General features: G+C 33.0%; 1 protein-coding gene across 1 annotated transcript in view; it reads left to right on the top strand.

Annotated features, from left to right (window-relative positions):
* The window catches only part of AQR (aquarius intron-binding spliceosomal factor), a 98,247-nt gene extending 84,502 nt beyond the window's left edge, over positions 1 to 13,745 (top strand). Inside the window, exons 31-35 of the mRNA XM_051977028.1 lie at positions 1,436 to 1,606; positions 5,645 to 5,730; positions 9,190 to 9,364; positions 11,047 to 11,160; positions 13,186 to 13,745. Of these exons, the coding sequence (XP_051832988.1) occupies positions 1,436 to 1,606; positions 5,645 to 5,730; positions 9,190 to 9,364; positions 11,047 to 11,160; positions 13,186 to 13,491 (852 nt within the window). The 3' untranslated portion in view covers positions 13,492 to 13,745. The remainder of the gene's footprint in view (positions 1 to 1,435; positions 1,607 to 5,644; positions 5,731 to 9,189; positions 9,365 to 11,046; positions 11,161 to 13,185) is intronic.
* Positions 13,746 to 17,123: the final 3,378 nt, after the last annotated feature.

Raw genomic sequence — 17,123 nt, 5'->3', positions numbered from 1 at the left:
TTTTTTTTTTTTAAAGGGAAAAAAAGGAACATGAAAAGACCATATGATTTTCCCTTGAAAAAAATAAATGTTATCACCAAATCTATATACATCTAAATCTTACACTGGGATTTCTTATCTTCACAACTTTAGATAAAAATACTTTACCATACTTAGAGTTAACAGTGTAATATTGTTTTATATTATTGGCCTCTCTGTTAATTAGCATGTTACTAGGACCATTAGAGAGTTATTATAGCTTTATTCTCATATTATCCATAGAAACCCTTTTGAAAATGCAAAGTGCTATACACAAATCCATTCAGGAAATATTAAGTGACTACCATGTGCAAAAAACAGTATTAAAGTTTGATGAATTCATGATCACAATGATGTGAATACTCTTGAATTATAAAAATCACACTCTATATGCTGAGTCTTTTAATATATTATGAATGATAGTATTAGTACCTGTGCTGTACCTCTCTCATCCCTTCAGCTATGTGACTGGCCCACCTTTTCTGGTCAGAAATGACCTTGATTATATCCTTTATGTTATTTGTTGCTTGCAGATCATTGTTGGTAATATACTTTGGCTTACTTTAATACATCCTACTGGCCATATGTTTTAATTTAGCAGGGGTTAGGCTAGATTATATAAGATAACATTAAAGGAGCTGAAGATACTTATCCAATAGAAGAAAATATTTATATAAGTTATAATAACTTCTGACTATCCAAAGATCCGTTATACGAAAAGTGATTGACCTTTTTCAGCTTCCTTTCCTAAAGATTCAGCTGTAAAAGTAGTTGGGATAGGAATGGAGGAGGAGAAAGGAGAAATTACAGAAGGACAGAATTTGATATGAAATATGGAAAAGCTTCTTACCAATCTGAGCTGTCTAAAAGTAGAACCATTATGTGTATCCTCAATATTTAACACAGTACATTGCATGTAATAAATACATATTACATGCTATTCATTTATCCATTCAACCTGTCTTCTTGTGGAGGGTTCTTCAAGCAGAGACTGAATCAACCATTTGCTAGGGATGCTGTAATAGGCATTTCTGACCATGTTTTGGACTAGATAATTTCTGAGAATACAAAATATTGTGTTAAATGCTAGATTTGTTGTTAGGGGACTAGAATTTGAATGCTAGCTCAGTTCCTTACTTTTTTGTGTGAATTTGGGCATATCATATAATACTTTTAGACCTCAATTCTTTGTCATGTTATCATTGAAAAGTAGGCCAACTGATGTCAGAGTTTCCTTCAAATTCAAAGTTGAGTAAGGTTATTCCTCATTTTCACAAAAGGCTTCACTGGCCAGTTGATTCATTCTAGATTTCCTAAGATCTAGTAAGCATGCTATATATAATTATTAGCCTGTTCTTCCAAAAAGTTTAAAAATAATAAAAAAATTAATTTGTGACTCAATTTGTTTATTTTACAGAACCTTGGGGAGGCAGAGTATGTAGTGGCACTTTTTATGTACATGTGCCTACTTGGTTACCCTGCAGATAAGATTAGTATTCTTACAACATATAATGGACAGAAACATCTCATTCGGGATATAATTAATCAGCGTTGTGGGAGCAACCCATTGATTGGAAGGCCAAATAAGGTAATTTTCCAATAAGAAAATAAGAACTCTAAGTTGAGGAAATTAGCATATATGTGGAATAGATGGAAGAAATGTTTAGAATTGTTACTTAACTAAGGATGAATTCATGTTGAACCAGTTAGTTTCCTTTGCACTCTTTTTCTTTCCTTTGACCTATTAGTAACTAAAAATGATTTATACATATTACTTATTTGTGAACATCTCTTTCTTCCCAAATTTCTACCCCTTATTTGGGTACAATTGATAATGGCTTTACAGTCTTTTGTTATACATTACTAGATTGAAGATTTATTTGAGAGAATGTCAGAAACATCTATTTCTTATGTTTTGTAACTGGTGATGAACCAAATCTATGTACTTATCAGTTTTGCAGGAAAATTAACAAATTGTGTACTTTTGGGGCAAGTGTTTTTGATTTCTAAGAATAAGACTGATTTCCTATTTAGGTGTTTGGTTACCTTTGAACTATTTTATTTATTTTACATCTCTTGGGATGAGATGAGTTGGCACTAGCTAATTATGGTGATCCCAGACTTCTAGATAAATGATGTGTAGGTTGAATTAAAAAAGTAAACCAAAAATACAAATACAGTGTGATTGAAGAATTAATCTGACATAATGAGGATTTAAGGATTGCATTTAACAAAGAAATTATGTAGTTGTTTAAATTTTTAAAAAGAAAAAAAGAGAAAATGTAATGTTTTATTTCCTTTTAAAATTTCTGAGTTCCACATTCTCTCCATTTCTGTTTTTCCTATCCCTCCCTTCTCCCCATTGAGAAGTTAAGCAATTTGATGTAAGTTATATGTGTTCAGTCATGTGAAACATTTCTGTGTCAGTCAAGTTATGACAGAAAACACAGACCATAAAAAAACAAAAAGATATAAAGGAAAAGTGTGCTTTGATCTGCATTCAGACTCCATTAATTCTTTCTGTTTTAAATTTTTTCATCCTAAACCCTTGGATCAATATATTGCTGAGAACTAAATCATTCACAGTTGATCATTATACAGTATCACTGTTACTAGCTACAATGTTCTCCTTGTTCTGCTCATATTACTTTGCATCAGTTCATATAAGTCCATGTTTTTCTGAAGATGATGTCTAGGCTCTTTTTTGATCTTGACTTTTTGGGTAATAAAATTGTTTCTCCTGGAACTATTTTTTCAGATTAGTTGTTTTTCCAATGAGGTATTTCACATTTTCTTGTATTTTTCATTCTTTTGATTTTTTTTTTTTTTCTTGATATTTCAAAGTCAATAGCTTTCATTTGCCCAATTCTGTTCTCTTCAGTGAATATTTATTTCTCTTTTTCTATCTGGCCAATTTTGCTTTTCAAGCCATTCTTTTCCATTGAATTTTTGTACCTCTTTTACCATTTGGCCTATTCTATTTTTTAAGGTGTTATATTCTTTAGTATTTTTTTTTTTTTTTGGTTCCTTTTTTTAGCCAAACTGTTGTTAACTCTTTCTTCCCAATTTTTCCTTTACCTCTAATTACTTGATTTTTTAAAATCCTTTTTGAACCAATTCATATTTTTCTTTGAAGGTTTGGATACAGCAGTTTTGACTTTGTTTTCTTCTGAGTTTGTGTTTTAATTTTCCCTGTCATCCTAGTAATTTTCTACAATCAAGGTCTTTTTCTGTTCTTTGGTTATTTTCCAGGCAATTTTTTGACTTTTAACTTTAGCATAAAGTGGGTCTCTGCTTCCAGAGTAGAGGGAGCACTGTCCCAAACTTCTAGGTTTTTGTGCAGCTGTTTTCTGAGATAATAATAGGGACTTGTAAGTTTTCAGTTTTTCCGGGTATGTTCCAGGTAAACATTCCAGGGAATGTTTACTATTTTTCTGGCCTGTGTTTAATCTGTGAATGAACACAAGCACTCTTTTCCATTTTGGAGCTATGACCAGGATCCTAGTGGCCACAAACTTTAGTGTATTAGTGCTTTACCTGGGACTGTGACCCAGAGCTAAGTATGAGCAATACAACAAAGTCCTGTGCCTGGTGATCCCTATGATCTCCTGACCAATTGTCTTACTCCTTTTCCCTCTGTGAGCTGAGAGATTCAGAAACTGCCACTGCTGCCACTGATTCAGTCATTCCTAAAACCTACAGTTGGTTTGGTAGGGCTTAACATGCACTGCACTGCACTCCATTTTCACTCTGATGCAGCATATCTTTTTTTCTGACTTTCTAAGTTGCCTTGAGTTAAAAATTGTTTCACTCTGTCCTTTTGGGGCTTCTGCCACTTTAGAATTTGTTTTGAGGCATTATTCACTATCTTGGCTCCACTTCTAGCTGTTTACATTTTCAAAACCAATTGTAGTTATTATTAATTTATGTATATGATATCCTTAGAAGGAAAGTTTTATTCTTTTTTATAGAAAGGAAAATCACTGTCCCATCATAAATCAGTAGCCACAATTTCTTTCTTAAGGACCAGGCCTTAAACCAAAGCCATTCTGATTCTAATTGGCCACCAGTAAGTCTTAGGCAAAACCCCATTTAGTCATTCAGGTCCTGATTGATTCAGAATGTAAAGAACAATCATTTCTACTTTGGCCAGAAACCCAGAGGATCTTTCCCTCCTAACATTCATTCATTCATTTATTTATTTAGATTTTTTTTTTTTTTTGATCTAAGTAAAAGAGGAAATTACCTGCCCCACTTGCTACCTAGCCTTAATTACTGAATTGGAGCAGCCTCAGTCAAACTAAGACCTTTTGAAGGCATTAGTTAGCCTCAGTCAAACTAAGACCTTTTGAAGTCATTAACTTAAAAAGACCTTTAGGGTCTCCCATTTCACCAAGTTCACCTCCTGTTGTGTTAATTTATATTTTGCCACTGACCCCAGATGGCTCTGGAGGGAAAAGTGAGGGAGGTGACCTCACAGCCCTCCCTCGCTTAAATCCAATTTACTTGCATGTCATGGCATCACCTTCCTGATATCATGGTCCTCTTTAAGAATGGAGGATAAACAACAACAACAATCAGCGTGTGAGTTGATTTCTGGCTTTCTATTACTCAATATGACATGACATGTTAAAATATAATTCAAAGAATTAATTTGGTAAAATCTTCCTGTATCCGTACGTTAATTCTTCTAATGTAATTATAGAAGAAAACTACAAATTCTAAAGAGTTTGGGTCACTCAGAAATTTTAGTGTAATAGTGATAGTATTATGTTCAATTTTGTGAAATTTTAGTGTAATAATGAGAGTTTAGTATTATGCTTATATTGGATAGTTTGGTATGCTCATTTTGGTGTCTTCAAGGCATAAACAGGCTTAAATTCTCTTATTTAAAAAATAGACAAGGACTTAGAGTTTGTAAGACTGCTTCTTAGTTACATTAGTTAAAAATGATTTGACTTTCAAGAAGACTGATCCCTTACTTTTCAAAGAAAGCAAAGCTAACTGGTTTAAAGATTGATAAATAGGCTCCAGGCCCTGGACAAATGTGGACATGAATACAATTGAGGGAAATTTTAAAGAATTTTTAAAAATTTAAAAATTTAAATTTTAAATTTTAAGGGAAATATTAAAGAGAGTATTAATTTTGAGCTTTTAGGGAAATAAGAGAAGTAGTAGAGATTCTGTATTAAATATAAACATTTAGATTAGGATTAGCTGCCTGGATTTGACTTGGACATTGATGGAAAATCAATGAGCAAGGCTTTTAGTTTGTTTTACTGTTGAAGTGAAACATTTATAATGCTGCATATATGGAATGTTATTGTTTAGCACTGATGCAATAAGCTGTTGTGTCAGTTTTCTTTGGGCGTCAGATAGCAAAATATCAATGTATTCCATTAGAATCAAAGAAACCAGGTGAAACCCTCAGAAAGCAATAGAATAAGGACCAGGGCTTTCTTTAAGCAAATGTGTCATTCTTCATATCGCAGTGTTCCTTAGCTTCATTGATTCTGCCTATCCTAGGTTATAGGATATTTTTATTGATCTTATTTGCTAATAATCTGAAGAAATTTATTATTTCCAATATGGTTTTGAAAAATATATGTTGCTTTCCCATTTCTAGGTGACAACAGTTGACAGATTTCAAGGTCAACAAAATGATTATATACTTCTTTCTCTAGTACGAACCAGAGCAGTGGGCCACTTGAGGTATGTAACAAAAAAATCTAATAAGTCATTGAATATATATTTCTACTCCATTGATGATCTTTTAAAAACTTTTCTAGTTGGATAATTTAGTTGTTATATATTAAAAGATAAAAATGGTGTTAAAATTGTTCATTTAAATGTGATGACATGTTTTAATCTTAGATACTGAAATGCATTAAGATTCCTTATATGACTATTGATTTATACCTGCACACCTCTTGGTACTTAATGATGCATCATTTAAAATAAATATATAGAAAATTACATCAGAATATCCTTAAATACCCATTTCAAATCAGTGGAAAGTTTTGTAATAGTTCTAGAATTAAAGGAGTTGAGTGATTAAAAAAAATAATGTGTTTATGATATGTAAGTTTTAAAATTATGTGTGTGAGCTGTGCTTGGCCTTGGTTCCTGACTTTTTCCCCAGAATATTTCAGCTTCAGTGTTAAAGGATAAAGGAGCCATTTGCCTTCCTAGGATTAAGAATTGTCAAAACAAACTATAATCTATTTTTGTCATTTATTGTGATGTATTTATGTGTTAGAGATTTATGGGAATAGCATCTTCTTATTATGAAGCAGCAGTTTGGTTTTATGTAAACCTTCATCTCATATGACTTAGGAATAAAGCTATAAGAATTCTTTTTATTATTTTGTCTTATGGGTAATAAATGTCCATACTTAAAAATAAAACCAGGCTCTCATAGATCTGTCATCGTAGTCAAGATCTTTTGAGGGTTTATCCTAGTAATCAGGTCCCATTAGTCTGATAACGTTTTATGTAAGGGTAACTAAAAATGCTGTTTCAAGAAATTGCTTCAAGTCCTTGCTATTTTTAAACACAGGTTGTTCCTGCTTTTATTTTTCATGGTAATATACCAGACAGCCTTTTCTACTGTGTGTGTGTGTGTGTGTGTGTGTGTGTGCGCGCGCACGTGCACGCATGTGTGTAGATATTTCTGGCTTCAAAAATAAGAGGAGCTTGTTGACTGAGATCTAAATGGACTTATCTTTATTTTTTATTTGCTAAGTTCTGTAAGGTTCTTAATAGAATAAACATTGGTTCCTCTGTATTGATTAATCTTTATTAGGTCTTTCCCCCAACTTCCGATTGCCCTACCTTTTACATCTTATCTTTCTTTTTACATCTTATTTTCTCAGGAAAGGTCCTAATTGGGACATGACTGCTATAAAGGCTTAAAAAAAAATGTAACATCAATTTTTTTCTTAAATTAAATATCAATATACCATGCATCATAATCTTAAATAATGGATGATGAATCAAAGAATCTGCTGAAATGTAATTTTGAATGGCTAGCTTCTTTTTTTTTTCCTTTTTGCTATCAGTATATAATGAAAAAATGTGTTAAACTGAAATTCATGATTTAATTTATCTAGTTGTCACTGCTAGATTGGTCATCAAATACCATGAACTTTAAGTAAATTTTTTTCAGTTTAGAAGCTGAATAGGAAAGTTAAAGTCAAAGAAAAAACAATTAGATAGTCATTAGGAAAAAATTAATTTTTACCAAATTTAATAATTCTATCAGTGAGCTAAATAATGTGATAGATGTCTGAGGTTTTGATTTTGACATACAAGGAAGAAAGATACTCTTGTAATTGCTGTAAAATTTTTAAAAAAAGCCTCTGAAATAAAATGAGGAGACCTGCCTCCTGTTCACCCCATTCTTTGACCCTTACCATAAAACTATCTTCTTCATCTTAGGAATACACATGGTCAAAGGGATGGCATCCTATCCTGTACTATTTTCTTGTACAAAAATTGGATGGGGTGCTCTTTGTAAGCCAGAGAAATAGGGAATTCTGGCTGCTTTCCCAACATCCATTGTTCAGGTCCATAAATTCATTTGGAGGGACTAAAAAGCTTTAAATAGAAGTAGTTGGCCCAGAGTAAAGTAGTGAGACTTTTTTTGTGATGACTCACGTATTGGAATTATACCAGAGTGGTGGTTTGTTGCTTGCCTCTCCTTTAGAGCCAAAATCACTTTAATGATTTGTTTGAAGACTAGGAAAGCAGTTAATAGTGGCCACTTTCCTGGCTGTAGAATAGTATTAGGTAGTTCCATATATTTTAGTTAATCTTGATCTTTAAATAGGATTTTTGATATATGTCCACAACAGGTAGCTACATTTAATGCAGTCCTAATTGTGTATTGGCTTAGGTTCCCCTTTCCAAAATTGTGTCCTTTAAAGTAAATACATGAGTAGAGTTCTTAATGATTTTTAAATATCATTGCTTAACCAGAGTTTCTCTTACTTATATAAAGATACTTAGAGGTAGAAAAAGTGAAAAATAATGAAGTGTCATTCCTGGCTAGTTATAAGTTGTTGAAAATTCTATTCTTCCCCTTTTCTTCCAGATTTAAACAATGCTTTAATTACATAAGTGTTTTATATCAATCCCAGAATATGATAAGCTAAGATAGGATTTTCTTTGTTTTTTGTTCAGTTGAGTATGTGGCCAGATGCTTCTTAATATATGGGTGATAATTGGAGATATTTTTTCATACCCTTTTCTGGCATAGGCCAACAAACAGCGACTAACATACAGCATATAATATGAACTTTTAAGCATCTTATACTATTTCCCTTGTTACAGTAATTTTAGGCTATAGAATTTAATGTATCAGACAAGTTCTTTAATAATGCTCATCTTTTCAGGATACTCAAAACTATAAGTAGTCATAGATAAGCAGTGGAAAATTAGACTTTGACTAAATACTTTAATAATCCTAAAAGCACAATTGTAATTATCTCTCATTTTCAATTCACCATTTGAAAATGGGAACCCACCAATTTTTCCTTTGTCATTGAGAACAAAATGGTCTTTTCCATTCAAAACAAATGCTTCTGTAATAGGGAATAAATATGAACTATGATGTGTTGTAATACAGTAGATGAGTTTATTTGGACTGAGTTTTTTCATTTTATAAATTGTAGATAATTCATAGACCTTCCAAAATCTATGTTTAGAATTTGAAATGTCATCATCACTGATTATTAAGGAAATAAGAGCTAGGCTGTGTCTACACACAGATGGGTCACAGCATGGCCAGACCTTTGAGCTGACCATTGTAAATTGGCAGCATGTTTGAATCACTCATGGGGACCATGCAGATGGGTCATTGCAAGCTAAATTGTATGGTTTTACTATGGTACAGTCTAGTTGCTTTGACTTTTATGTTAGTGTAATGATTTATTTCTCTGATTAAGCAGACTGATTTATTCCCTATCGATAGAACTCAGTAGCAAAATACTACCGTGACTTGCTTAGTTCATGGTTTTATTAAAATATTCTTCACTAAAGTTCAGTGACAGATTTTGCCATGCTGATGAGAAAGATTGTAGATGAAACATTAAAAAGTCACCTGCAAGAATCACTTGCAATAGCAATAAAATTGAAATGTATTTATTCTTTTTCCTCTGTTTTCCAAAGGGATGTTCGTCGTTTAGTGGTGGCCATGTCGAGAGCCAGACTTGGACTTTATATCTTTGCAAGAGTGTCCCTCTTCCAGAACTGCTTCGAATTAACTCCAGCTTTTAACCAGCTCACAGCCCGCCCACTTCATTTACAGATAATTCCCACAGAGCATTTTCCTACCAACAGAAAGGTATATGGATTATTTTGTTACTGACTTTAGGTTATTAAATATTCTAAGGGACTTACATAGAATTTTCTTTCTCACTTTTTCTCTTATGAACTCTATATATGAAGAGAACACTGAAGTATATCCTTTGGTATGATATTAAAGAAACACAGGTCACCCCTCATTCCAGAAAAGCTCACTTTCTTATGAAGTTGGCTGATATTTACTCTTAGACAACAAGTAGCATTTTAAGACTTGAATGCTATATAAATAGAGGTGTATAGTATGTAAATGTAGAGAAGAAGATAGGAGTGATGAGAATATAACAAATGAATAAATAAAGGAAGACTTCCTAGAAAGAAGTGATTTTTGAGACAGGACATAAATTATTGGAGAATATTCCTGATGGGGATTGAGCATATGCAAAAAGATATTGTTTCTAAATAGAGTTGCATTAGAGGGAAAAGATGAACAAATAATATAATCCATTTGTTCCTCCAGTTTGAATTATATTTTTGTAATTATATTGGTATGATCCTTTTGTTTTTTAATTGCCTGTTTTGAAGTCTGCCTGAAGCAGAGCACCTAGTAAATAACTTGCATGCTCTTTGCATATGAGATATTGTGCCCAGAGCAGAAAATGATCTTCAGTCAAAAGACTGCCTGCTAATATACTGAATAACCATATACCTCTGGCAGTTCTAAGAAATGTCATTGAATTTGATAAATACTCTCACTTTGACATGCTCTGAATTATTTATGTTGTTTTTTGTTATATTCATAGCATTTGTTTTCCCTGAATATCTGATAGTACATATAAGCCTATACAATTAAAACTAGGAGGAATTTTGGGAGGAGGTGTGTGTGTGTGTGTGTGTGTGTGTCATATATTCAATCCAGAGCTTCCTAAAACTCAAAATGCTAATTATGCCCCAATACTAGAGTTAGTTTTATAAAATGATGTGTTTTCTTTCCCTGAATTGATTTTACCTCTTAATGTTTTTCTTTATGTTGTACTATACAGTACATGAGAGGACATCTTTATCATCATTGTTTTAAAATGACAAGAGTTGATTAGATCTTATTAGTGAATCTTTATAGAAAAGTGGACAGTATATAAGAATTTTATCTAGTATGACTTAGGTCAGAGGTGTCATGGACTATACAATAATCAAGTAAAGGTCTGAACCAGATTAAAATGTATTTGGGAAATAATTAACAGAATAAATTTAAAAAACAATAAAACATAATGTTACATTTTAAAATTTAAGCTGGTAGTGTGACCTTTGTGGATTAGTGACCCCTATTTCTATTTTAGTTTGACTCTACTGGTTTAGAAAGAGTCTTTATGGATTTTTCTCTTCCTTTTTTATTTCTTTTTTTCCTTTTTGTCCAATTTCATTTGGAATAGTCTTGTTTGAACAAGTGATTATGTCATAATAGCCATTTTAAACTCATGGTGATTTTTGTTTTATGGAGGAAACAAAATAAATTGATTCATAATGATCCATGGATGTGAAAAGCCAATGAGCAGTTTTCTTTGAATTTCTAATTTAAAATATTGATACTCTATATTAATTCCTTTGCCGTTTTTCCTTGTCATCTCTGAAAGCTAATGCTATTCTTACTTATAGTGGATAAGAGCCATTATTTTGTTCATTTTACTGCTGACTATTAATTATACTCACTTTTTCTTCCCTTTCCAGAATGGAGAGCAGCCATCTCACCCTGTTCAGATAATAAAAAATATGCCCCAGATGGCAAACTTTGTATATAACATGTACATGCTTATGATCCAGAGTACACATCAATATAATCAGGTGAGGTAACTGAACCTACTTTTCTTTAGAAAAGGGTCTTGTGAAATACAGAATAAATTTCTTTAGTTCTATAGAGAGCTTGATCCTTTCAGAGAAAGAACTAAATTCACACAGGCTAGTATTGCTTTTTAATTCTGTAGAGTTTTGATTGTCTATTCATTTAGTGTTCCTTACCAAGAAAGGTTCAATGAAATAATAGAGAAAGATTTCTTTATAATAGATACCTCCAAGTGACTAAAAGAAAGACTACTTCATAATCTTTAAAAGAATATATTCTTATAAAGAATACTTGATAATACTTAGTGCCTACTTTGAGAACCTTCTGAATTCATTATTTGAGATCAAAGGGTTTTTTAAAGTATTACTGTTATATCTCTACTCAGTGGACAAGCCATAATGAATGGAGAACAGGCCTTAGGGCCAAGGAGGATTTGCATAATTTGTAAAACACCTATCAGATTCCAGGCACAACCCTGGGGACAGTGTATGATATGGTTTATAAAGAACTGGCCTCTGGGTCGGAAAGACTTGGTTCAAATAAAACTGCCTTACATGTGTACTATCTGTGTAACCTCTCAGTGCCAAGGCAGTTCTTGAAGTCTACAGATAGCTATGTTGGTGATCTGCATAGGTAGAGGAAGTGTCTTCTCAGAGCTCCCTACACAAGTAATATAGATAGTTTTAAGGGCTGAAAGGACTCTCCAGAAACTTTCTCATTTTACAAGTGAGGAAATCGGCCCAGGAAGATTAAGTAACTTTAAGATTACATAGGAGGTGGCAGATCTGAGATTGGAACTCTTGATGTATATATTTGTTATTATGTTTTTAACTTAATATGTATGAATTCATAGTATCCAGTCTTTTTATTATCACATAGTTGTTACTATCAAGTGCTCCCTTTTAGGGCATCCCATACCTTTATAGTCACTATTTAAATTGAAAAAGAAAATGTGTGTAAGTGCATATTCCTGCTGTACCTATCCACATAGCCAAATTCTGTTGAGAAGCATAGAAATGACCATTTCAGTGAATGTAAATCAGGAGTTCTCCATTGTTTTCTGTGTCATGGACTCCTTTGACAGTCTGATGAACCCTTTTAAAAAAAATGCCAAATTCCAATGAGTTGTTTGCAAAATAAAGTTCTAAGATTCTTCCCATCTTTGGGAACTCCTTAGAGGTCCTTGTACTACCAGGTTACGAACCCCTATTGTAAAATGATAATGATGATAGGATTTGGTTCCAACAAATGTGTTAGCACTTCTATGAGGAAATGGATTGGTTAGAAGTGACAAAGCATTTGGATCTCATAATTTCAACGTGAAAAAGCTGATGTTATTTTTGTTACCCCTCTTTCCTTTTCCCACCTTCTGAGTTGATCATTGTGGCTTTATAAAATGCTTTCCTCACTTCTGAGGTCAGGTAGTCATCCTGTCTTACAGCTGAAGAAACTGAAGTGAAGTACCTTGCTTGTGGCTGAATAGCTAAGTGTCAGAGCTGGGACTCAAACCTCTGTGTCCTTCCTTTTTTGGTCCAGTGTTTTCTATATAATTAATTCTAGTACCTTTATCACTTAAATTCACAAATATTAATGAGAATAAAATGGCTGTTACATGCTGGACTTTGGCAGATGTTTCCTTTGTGAAGAGTCAGTATTACCTTCACATACTCTTGTTTGTTTGTGGGTAACACATAAAGTAGAAAGAAGTTGGAGTTGGAAGTCCATGCTTTGAATTTTGATTCTGCTTTTTACTATCCTGTGACAAATCACTTCCCCTCTCTAAGCCTCAGTCTCATCTGTAAAATGAGAGAGTTAGATTAGGTGACTTTAAGGACTCTCTAGCTCTAAATCTAATATTCTGTAGTTCAATTGTTTGTAATCAGAGAAGCCTGGGGATTTGGTCCCAGAAGAGGGAATAAACAGTATTTGTAATCATAGAAGAAAAGGTGACAGTGGAGACTAAAGTGTGTAACAATGAATTTTTTTTTAATTTTGTAGCCATGCTGAAATATTTTCTTTCCCATCAGGCTTTGTTACCTCCACCAGCTATGGTAGAAGAAAGTGATGCAGTTCAAAATCAGGAAACAGAAATGGAAACTGAAGTAGAACCTACTCATCCACTAGCAGAGGCCACTCCTACCCCAGCAGAGGCCACTCCTACCCCAGCAGAGGCCACTCCTACCCCTGCAGAGGCCACTCCCACCCCTGCAGAGGCCACTCCCACCACAGCAGAGGCTACCCCGACAATGGCAGAGAGCATAAAGACAGATTCCAGGCCTGTTTCAGGAGAGGTTCCTTCCCTTTTGGCAGAAGAGACCTGTAACAAAGACTGACAAGTAAACCTGGTATCTACATTTGAAAGGAACACTATTCATTTCTATCTAAAGGTGGTGTTACTTTTCTGCTTTCATATTTGTCTCCTACTTTGAGAAGACTAACTTAATGCTGAATTCGTATTATTGCTACACTTTCTGGTGTAAATAACTGGTTTGTTGTTTGTTTCTTTTTCTTTTTTCTTTTTTTTTTTTTTTTTTTTTTTACTGTTCCAAATATTAGGATCCAAGGATCTATTAAAAAATATTTTACAGCCTTGTTTCACTTTTTATGTCTCACAAAGGGCAACTCATTAATAATCTAAGGCAGAAACAAAAGACATTAAAAATAGATGACAAAAAACACTAAGTAGATGTTAAAATGGGGAAGAAAATTTTTATCTTCCCAATACTCAAATGACTATGATCTCATTGATTTGGAACTTCTAGTGATGCAGATTATAACCCATCAGTGTCTGGCCATCCTGTTTGACTCTTGTCTTTGTCCTCTCATAAATTTACAACAAAGGGCCTTTCTACTTGATATGCTAGAAGCTTTCCAAGCAGAGGTTACAAATTGATGAAGTTTGAGATTTCTTCTCCTTCCTCTTCCCATTTTTTGTATCTTTACTTGCCTCAGATACTTGGTTTATTGATTTCCACATTTTTGTATTTATGTCATCGTCAGCATAGGTCTTCCCTATATAGACTTTGTCCAGTCTGGCTGCCTTTTCTACTTTTGTTCACTTCAGCTTTATTTCTACCTCCTGTGTAGGCATATCCACGAGGACCATGATGTTAAGTATGATAGTTCCATTCTTAATGGAGAAAAGAGTTAGGATTTTTGTAATTTTTTTTCCCATTTTTTGTAATGTATGTAGTCTTCTTTCTATCTTTCTCCTTAAATACACATGGGATAACTTTGAAAGCTTTGTGTAAATGACTTGCCATTTGTTGATTGCTTGGTGAGATGAACATATTCATCATTATGATTTTACAAAAAGTTAATGTCTGTTCCACTGTGTCAGCCATCTTTTTTTGGCAAGTAAGTCAAATACTAGGTAAGGCACTTTATAGCTTCTTTTGGTTTTCATATGCTGGCAATTAATTTACATCAGTTAAGCTTCTAGATAATATGAATACCAATTCGATGGCATTTCTGTTGTTCTTTTAATAATTTTGATTTTTGCTTGTATTGTTTCCATTGTATAATTTTTCCTGTCGTTTTTTTGTTTTTTTTTAAATTCTTGGCTTTTTTTTCTGTGCCTTTTTTTTTTTTAAATTTTTTTTTTTTTTTTACTAATTCTTGGCTTTTAAACATCTTGTGGTCTGACTATACAGATAAGCTGATTCAGGGAAGACATCAATTGCATATCTTTTTCTGCCTCTTGAAATGTAACTTTTTTTGTTCTTAATGTTGTTACTTGGTATTATTTGCCATGTCTAGCAACTCTTTTCTCAAAAGTGTTTTAACATGGAGATGTGTGAGGCTTCTGTGTCATCAACACATCTTGGCCGCTCATTTTTATTTCTTTTCCTTTCCTTTTAAATAATAGCTTTTTATTTTCAAAATACATGCAAAGATAATTTTCAGCATTCGCCTTTGAAAAACCTTGTGTTCCAAATTCTGTCTACCTCCTTTTCCCCCCCTTCCCCTTCCTTAGACAGCAAGTAATCCAATATATATATTGAACATATGCAATTCTTCTATATATATTACTACAATTATCATGCAGGACAAGAAAAATCAGATGAAAGAAGGAAAAAATGAGAAAGAAAGCAAAAAGCAAGCAAAACACCAACAAAAAAGGTGAAGATACTATCCTGTGATTCATAGTCAGTCTCTGTTGACCTTCTGAATGCAGATGTCTCTCTCTATCCCGTCTATTGGAATTGGCCTGAATCACTTCATTGTTGAAAAGGGCCATGTTCATCAAAATTGATCATCACATAATCTTGTTGCTGTGCACAGTATTTTCTTAATTCTACTCATTTCACTCAGCATTAGTTCATGTCAGTCTTTCCAGGCTTTTCTGAAGTCAGCCTAGTTCTCATTTCTTACAGAACAATAATATTCCATTACATTTATATACTATAACAGTCAGCCATTCCCCAAATGATGGGCATCCACTCAGTTTCCAGTTTCTTGCTGCTACAGATATAGCTGCTACAAACATTTTTGCACATGTGGGTCCTTTTCCCTTTTTTATGATCTCTTTGGGATACAGATCCAGTAGCGACACTGCTGGATCAAAGGGTATGCATAGTTTGATAGCCCTTTGGATATAGTTCCAAATTGCTCTCCAGAATGGTTGGATAAGTTCACAACTCCACCAATGATGTATTAGTGTTCCACTTTTCCATCATCTTTTTCTGGCTTCCAATCTGAGAGGTATATAAGGGTACCTCAGAGTTGTTTCAATTTGCATTTCTCTGATCAATAATAATTTAGAGCATTTTTTTTATGTTACTAGTAATGGTTTTAATTTCCTCATCTGAAAATTGTCTTCAAATCCTTTGACCATTTATCAATTGGAAAATGGTTTGTAGTCTTATAAATTTGAGTCAATTATTTTTATATTCTAGAAATACTTGTACCAGATTTTTCCATATATATATTTGGAAAGTCTTACCAAATTCTTTAGAATTTTTAAACTATTTTACCTTTTGCAATATATAAGCTGTAGTTATTTTCATAATAAGCTGCTTATTAGCATTGCAATACATGATGATCAGATATCCCTGGAAATGTTTTTTTTTGTTTTGGTTACTTTGAACATATTATAAAACTTGCTATACCAAGTAATGTCTTTGCATTTCCAAGGAATACCTGTTGCTTTGACCTGCAACTGCCTTATTTTTTGTGTGTGCTTTTTTATAGCATCTTTCAAAACTTAATGATTCAATTCTTGTATTACATTCATTCTACTACTATATATCTTCCTAAAATACCATTTTTATTACTTTACCTTATGATTTCTAGAATACTCTTTTTTTCTATTCAAATCCTATATAGATTTCAAATTCCATTTTAAGTTCTGCCATCTATGTAGACTTTTAAACTATTCTGTTTACATGAATATTTGATTTTTCTTACTATTTTCTTTAACTTAAAGATAATGATTTTGTCACATTTTAATTCTTTGCATAGTTCTTTGTATTTTTTTTTTAAAAGATTTCACTGGTATATAATTCAATTCTTTATGAAAAGTGTGTGAGAAGAAGGATCTGGCATCTATATAGTGTTTCCTAAAAGTCTTAGTGCAATTTTCAGCTTATTAAAGTGTTAGGTCCTCAAGAGCTCAGCAAAGACTTATTGAGATGAATTAGATTGGTGGAGTAGGAAAAAAAAGCTAACTATTCTACAATGATTTTAGTGTGTACAAGAGACTTGCTTAGGAGATTAGGTGATTAGAAGACTGGATTCTGATGGGAGTCTAGAAGAACTGATTTAAATCCTTCCTTGTGTACTCATGAACAGTATGACTATGGCTCAGGATATAACTAAGAGTCAAAGACAAGATTTGAATCAATCCTTTCTCCACGTCTGTCTACTCACTTCAACACCGTCCTCACATTACATAAATTACATTTACCAGACCAGTTCAGCATTTTTTCCCAGTTATAAATATGCTAAAATGAGAGGCGTAGAT

Source organism: Antechinus flavipes, chromosome 2, assembly GCF_016432865.1.
Source record: "Antechinus flavipes isolate AdamAnt ecotype Samford, QLD, Australia chromosome 2, AdamAnt_v2, whole genome shotgun sequence".
Lineage (NCBI taxonomy): Eukaryota > Metazoa > Chordata > Mammalia > Dasyuromorphia > Dasyuridae > Antechinus > Antechinus flavipes.
Note: the sequence above shows the minus strand (reverse complement) of the source record. Positions and strands in the feature narration are given on the sequence as shown.